The 20,844-nt window shown below is 41.4% G+C and overlaps 1 protein-coding gene across 43 annotated transcripts in view; it reads left to right on the plus strand.

The window, feature by feature from the left end:
• Positions 1 to 20,844, plus strand: part of camk2b1 (calcium/calmodulin-dependent protein kinase (CaM kinase) II beta 1) — an 81,650-nt gene that overhangs the window by 12,312 nt on the left and 48,494 nt on the right. For 37 of the 43 annotated variants that reach the window (XM_074638884.1, XM_074638892.1, XM_074638889.1 and 34 more), the window contains exons 3-5: positions 5,925 to 5,984; positions 7,253 to 7,307; positions 7,567 to 7,632. In XM_074638884.1, coding sequence (XP_074494985.1) covers positions 5,925 to 5,984; positions 7,253 to 7,307; positions 7,567 to 7,632 — 181 coding nt within the window. Of the gene's footprint in view, positions 1 to 5,924; positions 5,985 to 7,252; positions 7,308 to 7,566; positions 7,633 to 15,711; positions 15,785 to 20,844 lie in introns of all 43 variants that reach the window. The other 6 variants (XM_074638885.1, XM_074638928.1, XM_074638894.1 and 3 more) reach the window with 1 other exon arrangement.

The following is a 20,844-nucleotide window of genomic DNA, read 5'->3' on the forward strand; positions in this document are numbered from 1 at the left end:
GATTTGAGCATATTTTTCATGCTAGATGCAGTACCTGTGAGGGTTTCTGGACAATATTTGTCCCTCTTTTGTGTTGTTAATTGATTTCCAATAATAAATATATACATACATTTGCAGAAAACAAGCATATTTGCCCACTCCCATGTTGTTAAGAGTATTAAATACCTGACAAATCTCCCTTTAAGGTACATTTTGAACAGATAAAAAATGTGATTCATTTGCGATTAATCCCAACTAACTGTTTTAATTGATTGACAGCCCTGCTCATAATATTACATCCCAACTCACGCAGCCAGGCTTCTCCTCTGTGTGTAACTTCTTCCACCAACACATATCAACAGGAAATGTAGGACAGGTCTGTTGGGCAAGGTCTCCAGCCAATCACAGAGCTTGTTTGTTGGCAGTGATCTCTGGACAGGGGTTTCCAGAGGTTGCTGTATGGCCTTGTAATCTATCATGATGGAAAGTAGTTGTGCTTGTGTGTGTATATATATATATATATATATATATATAATGGTGTGTGTGTGTGTCTATATGTGTGTGTGGTGTTTGAGATTCACCTGCAATGCAGTAGCAGTGATCTGACCTGGTTTTGCCGGCCAGCTTTGTGTCAATGTCAAATAACCAGGACAGATGTAGTCACCTCAGTCAAATGCGTGTTAAACCTTTAGTATTATTAAGCCTTATTGTAAAGTCAAATCACATTAGCTGTAATTACACATATAAGTAAATCCTGATTTGTTAGTAATCCATACTTTACCAATACATAGTCTGCTTGTATGTTTAAGCTGTATTTCACTTTTATGACCTGGAGATTTCATGACCTATGTTTTTGACATATTTTATGTTAATTTGGAGGATGACACACAACAACACCTTCAACAGGTTTCTCAGTTTTCAGGTTTTTTGTTGCTTATTCTACTGCAGGGTTTTTTCCTCTGAGAGCTAATTTGACTAAATGAATGTGGCCGAGAGCTACTCAAAGTTATACATCGCCAATAGCAGACATGATTTCTGTTTTACTTTTATGGTCCTTTAACAATGTTTCAACCACAGCAGTCATCGCCTCTGGTGAAGTGGTGTTCGACGTTACATCTTTTACCGACTGACGCGCTCGCACCGCAAATGAGACACACACATTTGTCATTAACATTTGTGAAAAAAATCTCCTTAATTCCTTAATGTAAATAGTATATTTTTTGCCTTTTATTGTGGCCTTGCTATTTTCTGTGTTCATTGGCAAATCTGGCGTGCGCTTGCTAGTCTGCTTACATCGCCTAATGTTACGGCGCCACTGACCAAACTTAAAAGCAGAGTAACTCATTTAATTGACAGCTGATTGGCAAATAATCATTTAGTGTCAGAAGGGGACGGGATGTCTGCGAATTTTATTGGATAGAAATTGAAACAGGTTTACAAAGTGACTTTGTGTTATGAAATTTATGTACATATTCTTTGAACCTTTAGCGAGCCACTCAGACTCGTTAGAGACACCTGGTTTACTGAATCGTATTACATTTTTCTTACACTGCGATATAATGTCCTCCCAGTGGTCAAGCTTAAGATAAGATAATCCTTTATTAGTCCCACAACGGGGATATTTGCAGGAATACAGCAGCATAGGGGCAAACAACAAGAGGCATCAGTAAACAATAAAGATATAATAAGTAAGTAAGTACGCAGTAAAAAAACAAGATATAAAAATAGACTAAATGAGTGGTTGTGTTCACATTATTGCACATAAGAAAATTAAATGTTGGTATTGCACAGAATATTGATTTTGCACATGAATGAGTGAATAATTTAGAGGTTAACCTTAAATTTAGAGATTACATTATGTCCCTCTGTCCTGTCCGGCCTGACCACAATACAGTTCATACTCAACATTTCCCAACTGGCAAGAGTCATACTTATGTTGCGAGTCAAATGTTCTGAACAATGGTTATATCTGGCTGTCTTCGTGGCTTGAGACTTAAGTCCTCACTGGTGATGATTAACCCAGATTTATTCCTCTCCTCTCTGCTCCCCCAACACACAGATTCCTACAGACGTCACTAAATGCTGACCTTGAGTTATCTCACTCAGTGAACACTCAGTTCTTATGTTCTTCTCTGCAACCCATCTCCTCCCGCTCGTCCTCTTATCTCCACTTCCCCTCTCCTTCCCCTCAGGACTAGTCCTCAACCTCCTTCCTTTCCCTGCCCTCTCCTCTCATTGGTTATTAACCCTGATGCATCAGAAGCATAGGATTGGTTATTTTTTTATTATTGGGTTATTGGAAATTTTCCCACCGGTTAATAAACTTGTGACAACACCAGTGTTACCGATTACACCGGACAATTTAACAAGAAAATATGACGCTCAATATGTAGAGCTCTTACTTTGATCTTTAACGTTGGATGGCGGTGTGTCTGGCCTCTCTGGTCGAGCTTTACTGCGGGGTCGCAGGTTTCCACCTATTACCAGCTGCGCACACCGGCTGTGACTGCTCCGTCCTCCATACGGCGATTGCGTCATTAACGTTTTGGTTCCCTTATAGCATTGGGTTTAAATCCGAAATATTGCCAAATAGGCGCTTTTGCTTTTCGTTTTGACACCAAATCGTGTTTTCTAGGGATGCACCAATACAACTTTTTCAGTCCATACCAATACTGATACCAGTGCTTTGGGTGTCGACCGATGACGAGTACCGATCTGATACCAGTGTTTAATTAATAAGCTGTATGCCTCACTGTGTGGAAGTGACTGGGATCATTCTTTTATGTGTACGGAAACATTGCTTTCCTAACTGTAAAACAAAATGTAAAAATTAAATGCATAGATACATTTACTGAATTCTTATTTATTAGTAAAATAATAAGTACATACACCAACAACTTGGTAAAAAAATCTTAAAAATGAACAGGAATCTGTTAAAACCTTAACAACCCGTTTTAATGCAGCAACAAATTGGTCAAAAATTATCGATATCCGATCCAACCCAGCCACCCCTCCTTGCAGTCATCCAGCCATTCAACCACTTCCCATTTTTATTCTCAGCGTGTAGAAAATCCAAAGCAAAGACTGATTAGCTGACTATCTGTATTCAGAAGTACAGCTGTGGGAACATCAAATAAGACTATGATACCCCAGACCATCTTGACGATTCATCCACTGCTCTCACTGACTAAATCCCCACGCTCCCCCTCACCCCCAGGTTATCTCACACAGCACAGACCGCGTGCAAAGTACTTGTGAAGAGCAGCCATAACAAAATCTTGTTTGAGTGGTCTGCCATGGGCAGATCGTCTGTCATTCACCGTCTTGGTTGTAGGTTTATCTCCCATTGATCCAGCCAGCCTGATATAGCAGGGATAAAGGACCTGAATAGCAACTTGTTACAGAGGTTGGTATATCTCATCATAAGTCCATCTCCGTGAAGAGGACCAGCTCCCTATGTAGATATAAACGTCTCATTCTAAGGTAACGAAAACACAATAATCTTTATTTTCAGGTGTTTATACATTAAAGAAAACATACTAATTAGGGGCTGACGGTACAACTGTAGAGCACCCATATGCTGACATTTATGTTAAATGCATTCAAACGGCCCCGACAGAGCTGACCATGGATGAATAAAGAGAACGGAGCTGACAGGAGAGCTAGCGACGGACCTGGCGAATTTAACAGAAGTATACATGTACAACTACGTCCGGTTTTCAAGGTGTTAACAAAGGGAACTGTATATACACAATACATATATGGACATTACATGTCACTTATAAATTAAATAAAAAATACCACTAATTTGTGAGGGAAATTACTTTATTCTTTGATTTTTGGGTTTATGGAAACAAAAACAAAAAATAAGTTCCTGACAATGACTGATATATTTGACTTCAGGACATCTGACTACATAAATGCGTAAAATCAACCATTCATACTATATTTATTTAGATATTTTCCAAAGTAAAAGTCTCTAGGAGTGTATGATTAAAATTTTTCCCATGGTCTGGTGTTAAAAACGATAACAAAAAACGCAATAAATCGTAATATCGAATCGCAACACCTGTAGAATCGCAATACATATTGAATCTGCCAATAGATCCCCCTAAATGCTACACACTGTTCCTTTAATAAAAACAATCAATAGTTTTTACAATTACATCTAGCAACCTACAAAGACTGTAGATGACAAAGGACCAGTCTGGCCATCTGGTAGACTAAGCTAACATGAACCATTGCGCTTACTCGGAGCCAATTCTGTACTTGCAGAGTAATGTCAGCAGATGCCACTGACAGAATGAAATGCGATGCTTGTGCTTATGACACGTTTTCCACCATTTGACATGGTAGTGTGATGGATAACATATCTGGGAGTGTTCGACACAAGTGGGCAGTTGGTATTTTACAAAACGCGGGTAAGCTTAAGACAGTCAGGGTGAGTTCAGGAAACAAACAAATGGGAAAAAAACAACATTCAGTGTGTCCATATCCTCCTCCAAAACCAAAATGAAAAATTATAGAACCAATCAATAGTGTGAGGAAGAAAAACAAATCAAGTAACAGGCAGTGGTCGGCGAAACAACAAACAGAAAGACGGCAACCAGGCTTTATGCATATTAATCGCCCTTGCATTTCTTCCTCCTTCCTTCCTCCTCCTCTGCCCCACCCCCCCTTCAACACTCCTCCACTCCTTTCTCCGCCTCGCTCCTCTCATCTTCTAAGACTATAATCACCGGGCTTACACTTCACTGTCACTCCTCAATGCCAGTGTGAATCTGTGTCTATTTGTGTGCCTGCGTGTTCTGTACATAGTGTGTACAGTATGTGTGCATTTGTGTGCTTTTACGCCTGTGCAACTTGTACATGGCTGTGGGGGTGAACACATGCATTTCCATGTCTTTGCTCTCTGCTGTGCTCTGCATGCCTGCACATACAAGGTGGTCCACCCCCTTGTGTGTGTGTGTGTGTTTGTATGTGGGCTGGGATTGCTGCTTGCTTAATAACCATGGAATCGTGGCTGGCTAGCATCAATAAGCAGTTATATAAGCGTAGATGCGCACACACGTATGTGAGTGAATAATCTACACATATATTAGGGCTGGGACGATACACCTATCTCCCGATTCTACACTATCATAATACTTTTAAGTATTTTTAAGCGATTTTCGCTAACTTTTTTCAACACTAGACCATGGGAAAGAGTTGAATCATACACTTCTTGGGACTTTTACTTTGGAAAATATCTAAATTGATACAGTAAAAATTATTGATTTTCAGCATACATCTATCAGTCATTGTCAGGAATTATTTATTAATTGTTATTTATTAATTGTTTTCCAAGAAAGCTCCACAGGGCACCTTTTAAGACAATCCAATGAAAACTCTTTGTCAAGCACAAGTTCAAATTTCATTAATCTAGCGAATCACAAATCTTTCTTTTGTCTCCAATTGCTTGGTTTGAGTGGATTTTACAATGTATTCTCATCCCCACTCAATTCAGTGTCTAATGTACTGTTATTAGTTGTCGAGCCTTGATAAGACTGGGTCTTGGGTTTTCAGGAAATGCGACAAACAATTGCACCGTGTCTCATATCGCACATTCACAAATAATCCTCTGAACATCTGGTGAATCAAAACCTCTCATTATTGCTGTTCAGCTTTATCAAATCATTATTTATCAAAAGCCCATTGAGTGGATCTACATACTGTAGTTCATTTGTCAATGTGTGTCATATCTCAGATGCAACTGAGTGTCTTTTTTATCAACCTTTGAAATTACATATCTCACCACAGTGTTTTGACTTTTTCACATTTAACCTGATTATCCCAAGCGGGCTGCTACAATGTCAGGTCATAATGAGATTTTCAGTCAGATCTTAGGAATAACTCCTAATTTTCTCTCTCTTGTTCTCTGTCTTTCTATCTCCGTGTCCCTTCAGATCACCAGAAGTTGGAACGAGAGGCTCGGATCTGTCGCCTGTTGAAACACCCCAACATCGGTAAAAACATGTCTTTCTGTCTTTGCTGCTTTTACCACCAACATGTGTCTGATTAAATGAATCAAAATGAAACCCATCTTTCACCACTTACTTCAGAGTGAAGAGCTATTTGCTATTGTTTTGATTTATTTGATTATTTCCTTTTATTACAAAATATATCACATTTTTACTAATTTTTGTGGAAATCAATTTGTTAGTATTAACTATAAATATAAATCCATGTATTACAACTCAATACAAAAGACAACCCAGCTATTACTGATTTCAGAAAAAAATATAGTAGTAGCAATGTTAAGTACTGTAATACAGTGATTCTCAAAGTGGTGTCCGTGAAAAGTTTTCAGATTCATTCATTTAACGCGGGGGCAGGCAGTGTATTTTTGGCATCATTGGGCAACAAATCCATAATAACCTTTCAGCATATTGTAATTCAAGTGTTCTGAGAGGAAACTACACTTCTTCGCCTCCTCATGGCTCATGGCCAGATTTTTTAAATCCTGAAAACAGAGCCATGAGGAGGTGCAGAAGTCTAGTTATCTCTCAGAACACTTGAATTACAATATGCTGAAAGGTTATTATGGAACTTTTGCCCCAATGATGCCAAAAATATTCTGCCTACTGCAGGTTTAAGGTACATTTTGAACAGAAAAAAATGTATGATTAATTTGCGATGAATCACAATTAAATATTTTAATCGATCGACGGCCCTAAACGAAACGCATCGGACTCGGTGTGCAAGGTTTCTGTGCGTAACGTTTTTTTATCGGATGACGGATTTAAAAAATGCATATGGAAATTAAAGACTTGATGTGCAAAGACCTTTTAGAATCTGCAAATATGTTTAATACATGTCTAATATATTTCTGATACACTTCTCTTTCAACTAAGACAATAGAAATGTAAAAAAAAAAAATAGGCTAGATCAAATGATTCTGTTGTAAGGGCTGTAAAAACATTGAGAACCTCTGCTGTAATACAGCACATCAGTGTAACCTAATATCCATCTATTTCTGTTGATTTAATTGACCCCTTCATTGCCGGAGCCCCTTAAAATACTGTGAATATATATACTGTATGATGTAAGACTCAATTATTATGACTCCCTGTGGTCTCTACCCCACACACAATCTCACCCCCTCTTTTTCTCTCAAACAAACACTGTCTCGGTTCCAACTATACTCGCACAAGTAACTGATAATAAAATACAATAAGAATAAAAATGAATACACAGAGAAACTGACATTTATCTGTTTATCTATCTCTTCCAGTTCGTCTTCATGACAGTATATCGGAGGAGGGCTTCCACTACCTCCTGTTTGACTTGTAAGTCATCTTCCTCTTCATCTCCTCTTCATCTCCTCTCCTTTCTTGTCCTCTTCTTTCCTCCTATACAATTACATAACTCTCTCTCTCCTATATCCCCCCTACCACCACCACCTACGCCCTCCACATCCATCTCTTGGCAATTCCCTCTAGTTTCCATGGTAACAATGTGGGAATGGGGGAGGGAGGGATTGGGGGAACGGGGGGGGATCCCAAGCATCCCAATAATAATAATATGTATGTGTGTATGTGTGTGCAGGGTGACCGGAGGTGAACTGTTTGAGGACATCGTAGCCAGAGAGTATTACAGCGAGGCCGATGCCAGGTAGGAGCGCAGCCTTCACTCGTTGTCCGTGTGAAAGGGCTTCTCCTTGTCCTTAAATGGTCTCTGTCTTCTGTTTTTTGTTAGTTTTACGTATCTTTCCGTTACTTTTGTGACCCTTCTCTACTGTCTTTTCTGCTCTTCTCTGCGCTCCTCTTTTTCTTGTTTTCTCTTTACTCCTTTTCCCGTTTTCTGTTCCTCACAACCCTTCTCTACCACGTTTTATTTTTCTGTGTTTGTTTTTACTCTCCTCTTTTGTTTCTTTTGCCTCTTCTCTTCTCTCCTGCTGGTTGTTTCCCTTTCTCTCTTTCTGTTGAAATTTATAACTCTCTACCTCCTATTTTCATTGTCATATTACTATTTTTTCATTTATTTTCCTTCTTATTTCTCACTATTCCTCCTCTGTCCTTTGCATTCTCCTTTACATCAATGCCACAGTACTTCACCTTTCACACTGAAACAGTGACCTTTATGTCTAATCCAAGGTTTGACCAATATGGGTTTTCAAGGCCAAATCGGATTCTCAAAAAATCTGTGTGGAGGATGTTGTCTATTTTGGACTATACAGTGCCCAATATAAGTGAAATTGACAGTGAATGGGAGTTAACAGTCTGCCTCGTTCCAAAGTGTAGCACAGCGTTTTGTGATTGTCATCTTTATGGCTGTCTCGGTAGCAATCAACATGTGTTGAGCATGACTCGGGAAGGACTCAGCCAGACATTCCTCCTTTCTCGGCAGAGATGGAGCAGCATAGCGCTGCAACACGTGTCTGTCATCGCTCAATTTAAAGTGTTCACACACAGCTGAGGGCTTCGGCGTTTTGTCTTCCCTTTAACAGCCAAGGTGTGCTGAAGCGTGACGTTCACTGCTGTGAGTGAGAGGGATGTCAGGCGGCCAAGATGAGATGTTAGATATTTTAACAGTGCAATTAAAAAGTTTATAAATATAGTACAAGAATGTGCCGACAACATGTATTTTGCAGTTCGCCTTTATTCATAACCTACATTTAGAAAATTAATACTTGTAGGGAAAATTGAGCCACCAGTCTAGTTTCTTTTGTAATAAATGGACAAGTGATTCCTGCAAAGTGCAAAACATGCTACAGCAAAAAGCACTTAGCACAAGACTAATCGATTAGTGGATGTAATCAACAGATCTGTTTCTCTACAAAGAATCACACAAAAGCACCACTTTAAATCTTGTGTTTACCCGAGATGTGCTCATAACTTTCTTGAAAATAAGTCATTCAGCATGAAAAAAAAGCATAAAAAACAACTAATCGACTGAAGAAATCGTATTAACTAAGACCAAAACGACTGATTAGTTGAATAATCGACTAAAGCGATTTAAAAATGTATGCTTGCGCATCCACGAGGGTCGCGAGTGTCCACACAGCCAAATAGACGTCACACCATCAGACACGACCCTTTGCGAGGGTTCCGTGCTGCAGGTTTACGCCTGTACGCGAACATGCACATTTTTGTAACTACGCGAATGGGCGGCGAAAATGGAGAACTTTGAGGAGCTTTGAGAATGTCGAGGGAAGACTGGCCGAGCGGGTTCACAAGTACAGACATCTCTACGGCTTTTCATTGAGAAACCACAGGGACAGTCACATGACATTAAATACTTGGAAAGAAATAGGCGACACACTGGGGAAAGAAGATGATTTTTGCTGCAGGCGGTGAAAGAATATAAGAGATTGTTTTGTAAAAGCTAAAGAAAAGATCTCATGGAAAGAGTGGTGACCCGAGGGGAAGCACCGAGAGACAGAAAGTAATTTTGACTTAGAGGGAAGCGCCAGTAATAGTACACAAATGCAAAATTTAGCAGTACTTTCATCGGTGTTTAGTGTTCACTACTGTTGCCAGGCAGCCTACTCTCCTTTCCGGTACCACCCGTTAACGTCTTGCTTATCCACAGGATATTTTGTTTGTATGCCTCCTGCCGTTTTCGGAGCATATTGCAACGAACAACACGCTGAGAATAAACGCCTATGTGCAGGCTTATAGTGCGCACACCATCTACGGAGGCCCGCGCCACGGCGTCTCGCGCGAGTATAAACAAAGCTTTATTGGTCAAACCTTAAGTATGTGTCTTTTAAATGATCCAATTAGCTTGACTGGTGCAAGTGGTCCAGGGTGCATCCCTATACTGTTATGTTGCCCCCTTCACTCTTCCCCTGTAAGCAGAACAAAACAAATTGCCCTTCCCACATGTAGTGTTTGTGTGTATGTCTCTTTCTTTTCTTAAATTTCATTCAGCCGTCTTCTTTACTTTCTTATTCACCCTCCACCACCACCACCACCACCCATGCTGTTTTATATCTCACTCCCACCACTCGTGCTGACTCATCGACACACACAGTTCACTTTAACCAATGGCGGAAGAGGAAATGGAGTAGTGGGGGGGTGGACAGACAATAGACTGAGATAAGAGTGAGAGAGATACTTGAAAATGACAGTTGTGGTGTGGGTGTTAGTCCATTCAGCAACATTAAAAGTGAAACTGAATAGTCTGATATTGTTAAATTCATGGCACAGTAAATGGTTGCCTTCAGCTCTCGTCTCTACTCTGTTTGACTTGCAGAGAAAAGTGAACTCAGGTAATTTGAGCAAAGTGTTATCTAGATAACTGGCTGTGTAACCAGTTTGTATTACATACTAGGCCTTAAGCCTTAAATATCCACTGTGAAACATTTGATGAGTGAATTTTATTTTCAATTTCCTCAACTGAAAAATTATATGAAGTCATCTGGTTTTGTCCTGGGCATGAGAAAAATCCACATTTATGTTAAAATGTCTCTTTGATATCCTCGGGTAGAAAGTGATCCCAGACCAGGTGTGTAAACATGAGCTGTAGTGCACAGTTTACTGACATCACATTACTTGATTTTTGGGTAATGAAGTCCTCAAAATTCAATTATTCTGATTAGTTTGTTCCATTAAATATAAATGCTCACCTTTAATAAATACATTCACATCACTAGTGTTTTTGTCAGACTGTATAGAATGCAAAGTTCATCTTATCCATCTAATTTCTGTTTCCTATTCAGAGGTGCTGGATCAGGTTCAATCCCAGCTAGGGATGTTAACAATTAATTGACGGTTGATTAATTGTTCATTAAAAATTTAATCAAGCATGTGAAATTGAATCGTGTAGTTCACCTTTTAGATATCAGTAGAATGGAGTATTTTCAAAGCACGATTCAATGACTCGCATTCGTGAGTGAAACTATTTTAACTGTACAGCAAGCGTCTAAAAACAGTTCTATTGGGGACATGAGTGGCAAGCTTTGGCTCACAGCTCAGCTTTTAGTTTGTGCAGTAAGCTCCATCACCAATTAAATCAAGCCTGATATTGGCTATTTCTTATTGTCAGAGTTTTTCACACTCTGTGGCTGATTAGCTCATAGGATGGACTGTTTCAGTGGGTCTATGAGTTATTTTTTTATTCCGTTTTCCATGAGACCCGGTTTGATTTGATGACAGCTGCCATGCCTCGCATAATGCAATTATGTAGTGGTGTAATGATACATCGATCTGGATCAATGGATTGAGTATCGTGTAAGATGCGCCTTTATTTTGAAATTGCCATGGTACATCTATTTCACCATTTGCGTCCAAGAGCACCTCATTCCTAACATCCAACGCGGTGTTGCAAGTGGCGCTAGCGGTGTAACATAAGGGAGTGTGCGGTCGGCCGAGAGAGCGTGTGTGTGAGTGAGCCTAGCGATGCAGTGTGTAAGTTACAGTTTATTTGTCGGTAAATAAATGCTACAGCTTCTCAAGACCCAAGCCAAGTTCCTGTGTCTTGCTCCCTGCTAGTTAAAGTGAAGTGGGCATGGATATATAAAGAGAACCGGATGCAGCGTTGGAGGCGGGGCCCCGTTCATTCCTCTGAAAGTTGCTCAGTAGCGCACAAAGCCAAAAAGGCTCGATTTCCGACTGGAAACGTACCCGGATCTTCCGCAGTAGCGTTTGCTCGGTCACATGGCTCGGTCACGGGGTCACAGGGTCACAGCCGTCACGCTGTTGTCACAGCTTGCTAACTTCACCTCCCAACCCTCGCTCCAGCCGTGGTCTGGGTCTCATTCACATGAACGGAGGAAGGGAAATAACTCTGGATTCGGCTGTTAGTGCATTTTCCAACTTTTAGGACCCAATGATTTAAATAAGGGCTATTAGAGTGTTCATATTGGGAAGTTGATTCACCTAAAAAAAATTATCCGCTGAGTTACAGACGTTTCTTTCCCATTGTAAGTAAGTACGTTTTCTGAGAAAAAGTATTTTTGGGCCTAATGACATCACGTGACGAACACAGAAGTTGTAGTACCACCGTTTGGCCACTATGAAAATTGGCATCAACGACCGGCACTCTTCCTTGGGGGTTTAGAAGGGGGTTGAAGTTGGCAGCAACTTCAGCTCAGGCTCACTTAAGGTGGACCAGCTATTCTCATTTTTAGAGAATAACCTTTCAGCATATTGTAATTCAAGTGTTCTGAGAGAAAACTAGACTTCTGTACCTCCTCATGGCTCTGTTTTCAGGCTCTAAAAGATCTCTCGCAAAATATCGCGATACTATGCTGTATTGATTTTTTGCCCACCCCTAATTAAAGCACTGCTATCAGTCTCCAAGAGTTAATGTAATGTTAATGTTTTCCTGCACATTAGACGACCTGCACTGAAAGGCTAGCTTCTTCTGTTTGTGGCTTTTACAAGGCGGTCATTAATTTTGTAAAAATTGTGCTTAAGGTGAAGGATTTCAATTTGCTAATTATCCAGGATTTTTTTTGCCTGTTCATCTCCTGTGCGCTAAGGAGGACACTTGTTTTGTCAAAACTGCATATTTAGTAGTCCCCAACAACTGCTAGCCAATTTCTCTTTTATGCCTGATGCAAAACAGCTTCTGTTTTGGCTTTGGTCCAGTCATTGAAGTTAACAAAGGCGTGCATGCTTGATGGACTATTAAATGTATCCAGCTCATTACTGCATGTGTTGTCTGTTTGCTGAAGGTGGAAATGTTTCTGTGTGTGTGCACAATTTTTGTTTTTTTCAGTTTTGAGAACAGACTCAGAGTATTTTACTGTGTGTGTATGTATGTACCTACAGCACCGTATACACCGCTACAGTACTAATCAATCTGAGCCAATCTAAGCCCCCTAGTGATCGCTGTCTTTCCCACCCACCGTGTAACCCTTGCAGTACTCATCCCTGGCTCATGTGCGCACACACAAAGACACACACTCACTTTCCTATCCCCTCCGTTCACTTCTTTGAATGTCAGTCATCCAGGCCAGTCCTCCCCCCCCCCTCCTCTCACTCCCTTGGAGACCAGCAAGAATTGGGACTTTAATTAGCTACGATAATTAGCCTCACACAGACCCCAAACTGTGCTGCATCACATCTTGTTGCCCCCCTGTCAGAGTTTCTCTTCGGTGGTTTTTGATTGGATGGAGGCCATTTTTAGTAGAACTAAATTACACCTGAAGCTGAATTCTAGGAGTTTTTTCCTCACTAGGGAGCAGACAGACTGATTTATGAACCTGCTTTGGCTAACATGTTAGCAAACCAGAGTAGGGCTGTCAAAATTGTCCATTCGAATATCGATTTTTGGTTGTCTTGTTGTATTTTTAAATTACACACAACAGGCTTGGACATGCTTCATTTGTGTATTTTAGTATTGAAAGGATACTCAGGCATATGAGAGGGAGAGAAGGTGCCTTGTCTTGACATACAGACTGGCTCTGTATTTGATTTTCCTCCCAGTATCACTTTACTTTCCTGCAGAGAACAGTGGGACATTGTAGCTCAAAGTGCTGAGCAAGTCACATTTTTTGGCAAGTGTGACGAGCGCCGCACTTTTTTCCCTCTTTGCCTCACCAGGAGTTCATAAACAGAAGAGTCCTTTGGAATGACATAATGGTTTTGGACAATAAGATATAAGAGGCACACTCAAACGGACAAACAGAGGAGTGAGATGGAGGTGCTCTCTTATTTTCTAAATGCCACACATAATGGGTCACTGTCAGGTCAGACCATGTGTCCATGCATGCATTGCGTCTCTCATCACTTTCACTTTATATCAAAAAGCAAATGTCAGCTCAAACTGCTGGACCGCGTTAAGTGGAAATTTTCTGAAAGCCCAAAGTTCACGAGTTGTGACGCGTTTGCTGACATTGTCATATGTCTGAGGGAAATGTTGATATTCCAAAAGGCCTCATCTTTTTCGTCTGTCATTATGCCTTTACATTTCCTGCTTTACGTATATATTCCTTGCATTATGTTACCCGCTTGCTAGCTTGCTAAATTGGCTTCTAGATGCCTAATGTAACGTTAGTATTGCCGTTGCTTAGCAGTTGTTTTCTCATGACTTAACCCCTTGAACACCGAGCATATTATGTACACGACTTCCCACCCATGTCGTAACCACGAGTTCCATTTGAAGGCAGCATACGTCATGGCGAGGCATGAACTTTCTGTAAGAATGAAACACAAAATGGGGAGTGGACAATAAGGTTGGGCCGTTGTAAAAATTTCCAAACCGGTTTGATATTAAACCACAAGACTGGGCCGGTATACTGAATTTTACCACTAGGTGTTGCACTTGACTCAGCCGCCGCCTGTCACAAAATGAGAACAGCTGGTCCAACTTAACAGCCCACTTAAGTGAGCCTGGGCCGTTGTTGTCATAGCTTCGGGGCTAACTCCCTTCACTTTAATCAGCAGCTGGCAAGCAAGACACGGAAACTTGGCTTGGGTCTTGAGGAGTTGTATCATTGACAGTCTAAACTGTACACACACTGCACTGCTACGTTCACAGCTGTAACGTTACTGTTGACTTCATAATCACCGTCAGTCGCACGCTCTCTCTCTTGACTGCACACTCGCTAACGTTATGGGCCGCTGGGCTTGCAATGGCTGATGGAAACAATACACTTGTCTCTTTTTAGTCTATAGAAGTACAGACGTGGACAAAATTGTTGGTACCCTTCCGTTAAAGAAAGAAAAACCCACAATGGTCACTGAAATAACTTGAAACTGACAAAAGTAATAATAAATAAAAATTTACTGAAAATGAACTAATGAAAATCAGACATTGCTTTTGAATTGTGGTTCAACAGAATAATTTAAAAAAACAAACTAATGAAACTGGCCTGGACAAAAATGATGTGTGTATGTATATGCGTGTGTGTTTATGAGCAAGCATGCACGTATAATCTCTCATTCTCTCTCTCAGTCCTCCCACTAACTAGACACTGTGTGGGTGTGGATCCTACAGGCTGCCTGTCTCTTTGCGCCTGCTATTAGTCACATATTGTGCACATTACACTCTCTCATTGCACCAAGCCTACATGCACACACTCACAATAGAGTGAGGTAGGTACATGTATCTCTTGCAGTTCACACAGTGGTGTTTTTTCCTTTTTAGTAATGGAAAAATAGCCTGGCATCAGCCCACCAGTCTTCTATGATTCAGTTTCATCCTATACATGCGTGTTCCATCTCTTTCATGTATTATTAGCTCTCTTTACTCTTCAGAAGCGTCCTTTCTTTTTCACAATCTGTCACCTTTGTTTCTTTTGGTTTCCTCCTCTCCTCTCCTCTCCTCTCCTCTCCTCTCCTCTCCTCTCCTCTCCTCTCCTCTCCTCTCCTCTCCTCTCCTCTCCTCTCCTACCCCTCTCCTCTGTCGGTGTTGGTGTGATTTTTGTCTGGCAGGTTGTTCTGCTGTGGCTGCACTTGTCTCTCATCATGTTTAAAAAAGCAAAACGAAACGTTTTTGTCTCCTCCTCCACCCGCATTCACCCACACATCCCTCTCCTTCCAACATCTTTATCTGCATCAATCACCCTCTCCTCCTCTCTTCCTCTTCTTCACATCTATGTCACTTCTCCTCCTCTGATCTAACCTGCCATTTTCTCATCTTTAACTTTGTCTCATTCATCTTGCATCGGCCTTGCCCGTCACTCCGTTCACCTGGCGTCCTCTTTTTTCTCCTTCACCCCTCTCCCTTCCATTTCTCCACCTTCATCCCTCCCTCCACCCCCCACCGTTCCCTCCTCTCTCTGTTTTGTCTTCACAGTCACTGTATCCATCAGATTCTAGAAAGTGTCCATCACATTCACCAACATGACATAGTGCACAGGGACCTGAAGGTTAGTATATGTAGAGGAGCATCTGCATCCCTGCTTCCTTTCCCTCCTCCGTCCTTTTCCTCCTTCCTTCCTTCCTTCCTCCCTCCTCCGTCTCGTCTCTTCGTGTCGTCAGTTGCTGGTCTAATGTCCGCCTGTCCGACTTGTCTCTTGGTATGCTCTTATGTTTCCTTTTTGCTTTTTTATTATATGGTATTTTGTTCTTTAATTGGAGGATCCTGGTCGGCCTCACCCACCCTCCCCCCTCCATCTGCCCTCCCACCCGTTCTCTCATTTTACAAACAACTACATTATAAAACTCCTGTTGCACTGACTGACAACCAGATCAATCAATGAATGAGCCTTGTATGCACACACACACAACCTTCTACATGTGTAATAAATATCCAGTGTTTACACATGCCCATACAACCATCAATTTCTCCCACCAGGCTAGTTTAAAGAAGCCACAGTTATATTTATTGTGATTCATTGATTTTTTTTTTTCTTTCCTTCCCTCCTCCTCCCTTCTCTCTAGCTTTGAGTCATTTATTTTATTGTATTGATCCCTGTATTTTCAGGACAGTCTCATTCAACGCCAAGTACACCTTTTATAGAGTTGTTTAAGAGATCTTGAGCTGAAAGAAAAACAACAAATTGTAAATGAATTTTACTTCAGAATAGTCAGACTCATGCCAGCAGTGTCATCGTAAACCCTCAGGACAGTTTCAGGATGCTGTTGTATTTTAACTTTTCTCTATCCTTAAAGGACCAGTGTGTAACATTTTGGGGGATCTATTAGCAGAAATGGAATATAATATTAATATGTATCTTTTCTTTAGTGTATAATCACCTGATAATAAGAATTGTTGTGTTTTCGTTACCTTAGAATGAGCAGTTTATATCTACATAGGGAGCGGAGTCCACCATGTTTCTAAAGTAGCCCAGAACGGACAAACCAAACTCAGTTAACCTTTCCTGCTTGGGCCGGAGTCGATAACGTTACTCGCTCCTGTTGCCGCCACTCTCTCTCTCTCTTGCTTCACCACTCACTTCCCACGTACACACACACTCTACGAACTGGCTCTTCTCCAAATGGCTCTGCATTTTCGCGTCGGCGACCGTTGCTCTCCAAGACGCGTGGCACACGGGAGAGGCTTCAGTTGGTTGCAATCTCCTCACCTCACCGCTAGATACCGCCAGATCCTACAGCTTTAAAACTGAGCCTGCTACAACGTAAAAATAGCAAGTTGCATTAATGTGTTAAAGAAATTAGTGGCGTTAAAACGAACGCAAGAATTCAAGATAACACAGGGTGAGTAATTGATATACAAACGATCATTTTGTGGGTGAAGTATTACTTTAATCACAATACAATATTGTATTGCCTAATTTAATGTAACGTGATGATGAGCTTAAAATACAGCAAATATTGATTGTGATATCCACGGCATGGCCACCCCTAACTGCTAACTACCACAGGAACGTTTGGGAGGAACTCCTGCCATCATGCAGAGGATTCTCACCCTGCGGGTTACAGAGCTCAACAGCTGACAACGTGGGGGGAGGGCTGACATGGACACACGCACACACGCACACACACACACACACACTGAACTGCATGCATACCTACACACAGGCACACATTTATGTGTGAATGAGAGAGCGCACACACATTTCATGGATGGAAGTCCCTTTAGCCTCGGCCGCACACTTACAGACACATGCAACCACATGCTCGTGTTGGCTTTTAGTGATCACTCAGCGCGCGCACACACACACACACACACATTCACAGCTCTTAGCATTTGGGCTGTAGATGTGACCTGCCTAGTATTTATTCATTGGGAGACCTTTAGAAACAAGACACAGGATTCTAATTTATAGCCCTGAACTTTACAACCATGCCAGTCCATCTCTCTCACTCTCTCTCTGTTTCTGTGTCTCACTTTCTGTCTCTCCCTCTCTCTTGTTTCTCTCATGTTATAATATTTCGCAGACTCCTCCTTTATTGCAACCTATTACTGTAAGTCAGCCTTCGAGGTCCTTGTTAGATTAAAGCAGAGGTTCTCAAACGTTTTGGGGCCGCAGGGACCCCTTTAATGGGTAGAAACATAGAAGAAGGTCCGCACACTGTAGCTCCCTTAGAGAGCAATTTTTTGGCACATCTTCGTAAGTGACGTTTCGAGCACGAGCTCTTCTTCAGACTTAATAAATCAACACAGAGATGCCATCTTTAAAGGGTAAGCGCTCTGGTCACATGATGGTCACATGATACCGCTAGTGACCCAAGTATCCCACATATAATCAAAAGTAATGTTACATCTATATTACACAAAATTCATATATACATAGTAAATATATACAACAATTCATATAAACATTTATAATATAGGTGAAGGTCAAGCTTTTCTCCCACACACAACGCCACATCCTCAGTTCATGTGTGTGTGTGTGTGTTCATGCAGCTCTGCATCAGTACACACTTGCCACAGCTGGACCCAGGCAATGGGTCCAGCTGTGGCAGGTGTCCTGGTCCTACGCACACATGTACATGTTGTCTGTCACATATAAATTAGGGGTATAAGAAAATATCGATACACGAGTATTCTGATGTTATGTTTTGCGATACTGTATCGGTTCTTCAAAACGCTGTATTGATTTTTAAACAGCCTCTTAAAAATCTGACCGCCTGCCAGCCTTGATTCTGTCTTTCAGAGATTGTAGCGGATTCAGTTTGAAAGCTAGAGTGAATGTACTGGTATCATATGAAACTAGAGGAACCAATTGATAACAACCATGTCATACTTGCATGTCGCGAAGGAGGCTAAATAACACTTCACATTAACGCAAAATTTTGGTGAGGAAAAACCAGCATGGCCATTTTCAAAGGGGTCCCTTGACCTCTGACCTCAAGACATGTGAATGAAAATGGGTTCTTTGGGTACCCACGAGTCTCCCAGTTAGCCACTCCTACTTTATGATAATTCCATGCAGTTTTGGGCAAAAACCATGCATTACAAATGTGTTATTTTTGCCTTTTCTAAAAGGGTGTATTTGAATTCTTCTGCATACCGGGGTCCCTAAACAGACTTTGAATTGCATAAATTGGATATTACTGGAAAGCTGAGACTCTTGTGGATCTAATGAGTCCAATTGTATTCATTTGTAATGATGTTAGTCCCCATAGTAGCCAATTCATTGTAGTGACTTTTTTTACTCAGATTTTATACATATGGTTTGTCTTTATACTTTGACAGTTTTCCTAAAATTAGATTTGAAAACAATATATCACAATATATTGAATCATTACTCCTGTATCATTATACGTATTGTATCGCCAGATTCTTGCTAATATTCAGCCCTAATATATATATATATATAGTCTCCAGCTCAGATATATCATCTCTCGCACAGTTTTTTTACTTTTGTGTTTTTGTTTTTGGTGTCCGGTAGCTAACTGACATCAGAATGACAGCTCTTGTCAGCAGGGGCCCAGCTAGGCTGGCAGTAGACATGGCATTGATCCCAGACACATCTTTTAAATGTTATTAATTGCACAATGACTCACTCCTTCCCTTACCTCCTTCATCAACGCCTTCTGTGCCCCCAATAGCCAGCCACATTCTCACACCCTCTTTCACCACCCAAGACCTGCTGACTAAAACATGGAGGGAGGTGGGAATGTCTAGAATCCAGCTGTAAAATGTGCTTCTTAGATGAGTGTTGCCACGGATATACTTATCTACGAAGAATAGAGTATCCAAGGAGATCATAGATAATATCCATTGGTTAGTTGCAGAATAGATTGACCCAAAGGAATCTTCTGTTGCAGAGCACCCACAGCTATGACCCTCCAGACCAACCGAGTCGAACCCAGAGCTACAGCCAACACCCAAAAACCTCACTAATGAAGCTCATTGATGAAATTTGCTGCAGTACAGGGTGTTTGATCCACTTCATTCCCTCAGTAGCCAAACATACAGCCCATTTTTGTCGTACAGCTTTGTATTGTGAAAATGTTGGTTATCTATGAAATGTATATTACAGTAGGCCTTAGGCCCTATTTAGACCTGGCATTAACATGCGTCCTGAGTGATCCGATCACAAGTGGACAGCTCGAAGTACGTCTGTTCACACCTCACTATCCCGCTCTATATACAAATAAACACGGCAGACGTTGCAACGTAATATTACATGAATGTCAGTAGTAATATCCTACATATTCGTGAATTCTGGTACATTTTATAAACATAAAAAAAGGTTATTGTACCGGCGGTCCCCGGGGACTTTCGTGCCGCCGACACCGCTGCCTATGCCAGGCAACAGCGGGGTACAGCTCTGTGCAAAGCACCGTAATAATGCACTTTGCGTGCCTAGTCTGATAGTCTGCAGATATGTAGCCTATAAATAAGATATATTTTAATAAAATACAGTTGTACCGACAGGATACAGTAGAGGACAGAAGCTGTTTCCATGCCGCGAGGCAGACAAGCACTCGCGTCTGTCTGTCTATTCACATGCGGAGCGCAGTGAGACCCCGCGGATCCCAGCGGGACGTCAGTTGAGTAGGTGGTCCTTCAATGTGGCCCAGGACACATTCACTACACACTGCTAAAAGAATGTGACCATATGTGGCCCAGACCACCTCTGAATGTGATCTGAGCGATCGGATCTCAATGCGTCCTCAGTGCGTTCACACCTGTACTTAGAGCTGTCCACTTGTGATCCGATCACTCAGGATGTATATTAATACCGTCTAAACAGGGCCTTATATTTGGGCAAAGATGGTGAGCTCACCTAGCCTATGTAGCTAACTAGTTGGAAGCTATTTAAGTGAACCCCGATTGGCTTCATTTGCATAATCCTGGGTGTGTCTAGCTGCAGCTCGGCCGAAGCCAATAAAAGATAGAAGTGACAGCTGGCAACAGAAGAGCCCTTTCAATGTTGTACGCCTTAATCCCTTCCTACTCGTCCATCATACCTCCTCCCCACCTTCCCTACCCACACCCCTGGCCTGTGCACGGGATCGTAGCGCTGCTCAAACTAACATGCGCCCCCCCCCTCCCCCCCTTGGTGTTTGC

The sequence above is a fragment of the Sebastes fasciatus genome, chromosome 6 (assembly GCF_043250625.1).
Source record: "Sebastes fasciatus isolate fSebFas1 chromosome 6, fSebFas1.pri, whole genome shotgun sequence".
In the NCBI taxonomy this organism is placed as follows: Eukaryota; Metazoa; Chordata; class Actinopteri; order Perciformes; family Sebastidae; genus Sebastes; species Sebastes fasciatus.